The following is a 6,037-nucleotide window of genomic DNA, read 5'->3' as shown; positions in this document are numbered from 1 at the left end:
TAATTTGGGTTTTTTGCCCCGTTCTGAAGGCAGAATTCTTCGGGTTTTTGGAATTGCCTCGTGGAGGTTTAGGTTTAAGTTTAGATTTAGGTTTAGTAAAATAAATTTTAAGTTTTTAGAGTGAGATTCTAAAACTTAAATTCTTCCTAACAGGGCAGGTTTAACAAGAATCCCATTTTCCGCCCTGTTCTAAATGCAGAATGGGTTTCTGGAATTCCCTCCTGGGGGTTTAGGTTTAGGTTTAAGTTTAGGTTTAGGATGGGATTGTGGAAGTTAAATTCTTCCTAGCAGCAGAGGTTTAACAAGAATCCCATTTTCAGCACCATTCCAAAGGCAGAAAGGGTTTCTGGAATTCTCTTGTGGAAGTTTAGGTTTAGGTTTAAGGTGGGATTGTGAAAATTAAACTCTTCCTAACAGGGCAGGTTTAACAAGAATCCCATTCTCCACAGGGAAAAGCAGTTTAACTTCTGGAATCCCACCCTAAACCTAAACTTAAAGCCAAACCTCTGTTGTCCCCAGGACACTGATGGGGTTTGGAACCTCGGGAATCTCCCGTTCCCGGCGGCAGCTCTGACCCGGGGATGCCGGGAAGGTCCTGGAGATGCTCACCAGATCCAGGAGGAGGACTCAGGGCCATCACCCCGTAGTAGGAAAAGGCTCCTGCCTCGAACTTCATGCACTCCTTGCCGGCCTCCACCTCCACCTTGCCCTGCAGGGAAAAACAACTTCGATCCACGTCCAAATCCCAAGGGATGAGATCCCATGGGAACTGTCCAAATCCCAAGGGATGAGATCCCATGGGAACTGTCCAAACCCCGAGGGATGAGGTCCCATGGGAATTGTCCAAACCCCGAGGGATGAGGTCCCATGGGAATTGTCCAAATCCCACAGGCTGTGGTCCCTCAGGAATTCCCCAAACCCCGGGGGCTGAGGTCCCTCAGAACTCCCCAAATCCCTCAGCAATTCCCCAAACCTCAAGGTCTGAGGTCCCTCAGGAGGTCCCCAAACCGCAGGGTCCCTCAGAAGGGCCTCACCTGCAGGATCAGGATGAAGTAGTCGGCCGGTTTGTTCTTGCAGTACAGGAAGTGCCGCGGGGATTTCTTGTTCTCCTCGTCAAACTTCAGCTCCTGGATGACGTCCGAGTACTTGAGGAGCCGCAGCAGGATCTTCTCCGAGATGAAGTTGGAGGTGAAGAGGGTCACCTCTGGAGAGGGGGAGAAGGTCAGGGATGGTTTTAATGCCACCAGGTGGAAGTGAATCTCCATCCTGGGATGGTCTAGGAGACCCAAAGGGCTGGAATGTCCATCCTGTAGGACTCCAAAGGGTCAGGATGTCCATCCCAGATGTCCCAAAGAAGCCATCAAGACCCAAGGCACCAGGACACCCACCCCAACCTTGTCTCCTCCCATTTTGGGTGGGATGGACACAACAAAAAGTGGGACAAGAGCCAAAATTTCTGCTTGCAGTGACCAGAGGGGACACAAGGACTTTGTGAGCTCCTTCAGCTCCAAGACCCTCCAGTTCCCAGGATGTCCCAACCCTGGGATGTCCCCAGGACATCCTGAGCCCTGAGATGTCCCATCCATGGGATGTCCCCAGATGTCCCAGCCCTGGGACACCCAAACTGACCGGTGGACAGGAAGCGGTGGGCGGCCAGCAGGAGCTGAGGTGACACCTTGACCTTCAACTCGTTGTCGGGGTCCTTGAAGGCCGAGAAGTCCCGTCGGTTCTTGTGGTTGCACACCCTCTTCCTGCTGCGGTTGTCAACTGTGGGCAACAGCGGGGTCACCTCCAGGGGAACCACCAGGAACCCCCACGATGGCATTCTGGGGAGGGGGAGCCCCAAACCTACTGTAGGTGTCGGACTCGTCCAGGATCTCCGACTTGATGATCTCCTCGATGACGTCCTCGAGCGTCACCAGCCCCAGCACCTCGTAGAAGGGGTCACCCTCACCCTCGTTGTTCACCTTCTGCACGATGGCCAGGTGGGACTTCCCTGTGGACACGGTGGGGGTGGAATGGGACAGCCCTGAGGGTGTCCCCATGATGTCCCCACCAAGGGACATCTCCAGGATGTCCCAGCCATGGGAGGACCCCATGATGTCCTAACCATGGGATGTCCCCAGGGTGTCCCAAGCAAGGGACATCACCAGGATGTCCCAGCCATGGGATGTCCATAGGTTGTCCGAGCTATGAGAGGACCCCAAGATGTCTCAGCCATGGGATGTCCCCACACTGTGATGTCCCCATGATGTCCCAGCCCTGGGATGCCCCCAAGGATGTCCTAACCATGGGATGTCCTCGGGATCTCCCAACCATGGGACGTCCCCAGCCCTGAGATGTCCCCAAGATGTCCCAGCCCTGGGATGTCCCCACCCTTCCATGTCCCCAGGCTGTCCCAGCCCATCCCGTCCCTCCCTGGAGCAATAAACTCATTAAAACCTAAACGTGCCCTTGGGCTGGGCTCCCTCCCAGGGTAATGACACTAATTAAACCTCCAAAGTAATGACACTAATTAAACCTCCAATGTAATGACACTAATTAACCCCATTAAAACTGGGGAAGAGGTGCCCGTGAGGCTGAAGGCACCTTGGGGTGTGGGATGGGTCTGGTGCTCCTGGGATGTCACCGTCACCACCAGGAATTCCCTTTCCCCCACCTGAGCGTCCTCACCTTGTCCTGCTCCATCTCCACCCCAAACCTGCCCTGATCCCAAAATAATTCCCCTCTTCCTCCTCACCTGAGTGTCCTGACCTCATCCTGCTCCATCTCCATCCCAAATCTGCTCATCCCAAAAGAAATCCCCTCTCTGTCCTCACCTGAGTGTCCTCACCGTGTCCCCCTCCATCTCCACCCCAAACCTGCCCTGATCCCAAAACAACTCCCCTCTCTGTCCTCACCGTGTCCCCCTCCATCTCCACCCCAAACCTGCCCTCCCTGACCTTCTCCACTCTTTAATTCCATCCCCCACCAGCTCCTGGTCACTGAGGAAAAGCTGATTTTAGGGGAATTTTAGCTGATTAGGACAATCTGGGATTTTAGGGGATCCCAGATCCCCTTTTCGCTCCTCCCTCGCCCGCGGGGCCAGGAAAAGTCGGTGCCTGGAGGGCTGAAGAAACAATTTCATCATTTCTGATGGGGCCACCTGGGTGGGGACAGCTGGGCCCAGGTGGGGTGGGACAGGTGAGTCAGGATGAGCAGCCTGGGAGCGGCTGGGGCAGAGCAAACACGGCCAAAGGGCACCAGGGAGGCCGGGCTGGGGTCACCAAGGGGGGGACACACCCCAGGAACCCCAACTGGGGTGGGGGAGGAACAGCCTGAGGGACAGGGAGGTCCCCATGGGGTTTAGGAATCCCTAAATGCCCCTGGAGGGGTTCCTGGGGGGGACCCCAGGGCTCATCCAGTCCCTCTGTCCCTGGGGGCTCCAACCTGGCCCTGGGGACACCTCCAGGACACCTCCAGCCACAGCTGCTCTGGGAATTCCATCCCAGCCCCTCCCCCAATATTTATTCCCAAAATCCCACCCAGATCTCCACATGGAACCACGGCATGGTTTGAGTTGGAGGGAAACCCCAAAGCTCATCTGGTTCCACCACGAGCTGGGACATTTTCCACTGTCCCAGGTGGCTCCAACCTGGCTTGGACACCTCCAAGGATCCCAGCCAGGAACTCCTTCCCAAAATCCCATTAAAGTCCCCATTCTTCCATTTGGGAGCCATTCCCTGTGTCCTGTCCCTCCATCCCTTGTCCCCAGTCCCTCTCCAGCTCTCCTGGAGGGTTCTGAGCTCTCCTTGGAGCCTTCCCTTCTCCAGGAGAACATTCCCAGCTCTCCTGGATCCAGGAGAACATTCCCTTCTCCAGGAGAACATTCCCAGCTCCAGGAGAACATTCCCAGCTCTCCTGGATCCAGGAGAACATTCCCAGCTCCAGGAGAACATTCCCAGCTCCAGGAGAACATTCCCAGCTCCAGAGGGAATTTCCCCACTCAAACCCCGGAGATGGGAAGGAATTGTCACCCCAAGGGTGCCATCCCCACCACCCCGGGGCACAGCTCCGACCCCACAATTAACACAACCGCTTTAATTAATCCCTCTCCTGCCTCCGATCCAGCTCCTGGCCGGGTCAAGGAGCTCCTGAACCCACCAGGAATCTGTGGGGCTCACCAGGGATTTATGGGGTCACCTCCAAAACCCCAACCCCACAAATTCCCGGCTCCTGAGCCGGCGCTGCAAAAACAGCAGGGCCGGGATTTGTGCCCGGAAGGAAGGAAGGGAGGAAAGAGGGAGCCTAAATCCCTTAATCAGGATTGGGGCAGGGAAAGCCTCTGCCAGCAGCCAGGATAACCCCAAGCCCCGCAGCAGCTCAGCACTCGCTGGGTTTGGGAACTGGGCTGGACCGGGACAGCACGTCCCAAATGTTCCCTCAATGCCTGGAGGGGTTTAGGAACCCCTAAATGTCCCTGGAGGGGTTTGGGAACCCCTAAATGTCCCTGGAGGGATTTAGGAATCCCTAAATGTCCCTGAAGGGGTTTGGGAACCCCTAAATGTCCCTGGAGGGGTTTGGGAATCCCTAAATGTCCCTGAAGGGGTTTGGGAACCCCTAAATGTCCCTGGAGGGGTTTGGGAACCCCTAAATGTCCCTGGAGGGGTTTAGGAATCCCTAAATGTCCCTGGAGGGGTTTAGGAATCCCTAAATGTCCCTGGAGGGGTTTGGGAACACCTAAATGTCCCTGGAGGGGTTTAGGAACCCCTAAGTGTCCCTGGAGGGTTTTACGAACCCTTAAGTGTCCCTGGAGGGGTTTTGGAATCCCTAAATGTCCCTGGAGGGGTTTGGGAACCCCTAAATGTCCCTGGAGGGCTCTAAATCACCCCTGGAGAGTTTTAGGAATCCCTCAATGTCTCTGGAGGGGTTTAGGAACCCCTCAATCACCCCTGGAGGGGTTTAGGAATCCCTTAATGTCCCTCACCAGCCCAAAAAGGAAGAATTCCTTCCCAAAATCCCACCTCAACCAGCACATGGATTCATGGAACAGGTGGGGTAGGAAGGGACCTTAAATTTGGCGACCTCCTGCCTGTCCCCGAGGTGTCACTCGTCCCCTTGTGTCTGTGGCCACTCTGGCATGGCCAGCTCCAGCCCTGGAGAGCAAACCCCCCTGGAATTTCCCTCGCAGCCCCTCCAGGATCCCCTCCTCACCCTTTTTGAACTCCTCCAGCATGGCGTCCAGCTTGGTGTCGTGGAACACCACGTGCACGGGGTGGTTGTAGAACTTGGTGATGGTCTTGAGGGGCGTGCAGTCATCGGGGTCCACGAAGGCCAGGTCCTTGACGTAGAGGATGTCCATGATGTTGGACCTCTCGTCCTCGTAGACCGGGATGCGCGTGTAGCCGCTCTCCATGATCTCCGACATGGTGTTGAAGTCCAGGATGGCGTCGCTGTTGATCATGAAGCAGTTCTGCAGCGGGGTCATCACGTCCTCCACCGTCTTGGTGCGCAGCTCCAGCGCTCCCTGGATCATGTTGAGCTCCTCCCTCACCAGGTCGTTGTAGGGCTCCGTCACCTTCAGCATCTCCACCAGCTTCTCCCGGTTGTACACGGTGCCGATCTCCTGGCCCAGGACGCAGTCCAGCAGCTTGCTGATGGGGTAGGACAGCGGGAAGGTGACCAGCATGAAGAACTTGGTGACCACGATGGTGTTGGCGCCCACGGCCAGCCCGTGGCGCGAGCACAGCGCCTGCGGCACGATCTCGCCGAAGATGACGATGCCGATGGTGGAGGCCACCACGGCGCCGATGCCGGAGCCGATCAGGTCGTCCAGCAGGATGGTCAGCGTGGTGTTGACCAGCACGTTGCCCAGCAGCAGCGAGCAGAGCAGGTAATTCCCTTTCCTGCGGATGGGCTCGATCCTGCGGGCGTAGCGCTTCTCCTTATCGGTGCCGCAGTTCTGCACGATCCTCAGCTCCATGGGGTCCAGCGCCATCAAGCCCAGGTTGAGCCCGCTGAACATGCCCGACAGCACCAACAGCCCCACGATCAGAAT

At 56.5% G+C, this 6,037-nt stretch overlaps 1 protein-coding gene across 1 annotated transcript in view; it reads right to left on the bottom strand.

The window, feature by feature from the left end:
- The window catches only part of CNNM4 (cyclin and CBS domain divalent metal cation transport mediator 4), a gene marked incomplete at its 5' end in the record, with an annotated part of 8,217 nt that extends 2,180 nt beyond the window's left edge, over positions 1-6,037 (bottom strand). The window contains 5 exons of the mRNA XM_031065120.1: positions 500-709; positions 1,035-1,204; positions 1,630-1,767; positions 1,853-1,996; positions 5,194-6,037. Of these exons, the coding sequence (XP_030920980.1) occupies positions 500-709; positions 1,035-1,204; positions 1,630-1,767; positions 1,853-1,996; positions 5,194-6,037 (1,506 nt within the window). The remainder of the gene's footprint in view (positions 1-499; positions 710-1,034; positions 1,205-1,629; positions 1,768-1,852; positions 1,997-5,193) is intronic.

Source organism: Geospiza fortis, unplaced genomic scaffold (genome assembly GCF_000277835.1).
Source record: "Geospiza fortis unplaced genomic scaffold, GeoFor_1.0 scaffold855, whole genome shotgun sequence".
Taxonomy (NCBI): Eukaryota; Metazoa; Chordata; class Aves; order Passeriformes; family Thraupidae; genus Geospiza; species Geospiza fortis.
This window is presented reverse-complemented; position numbering and strand designations above follow the sequence as displayed.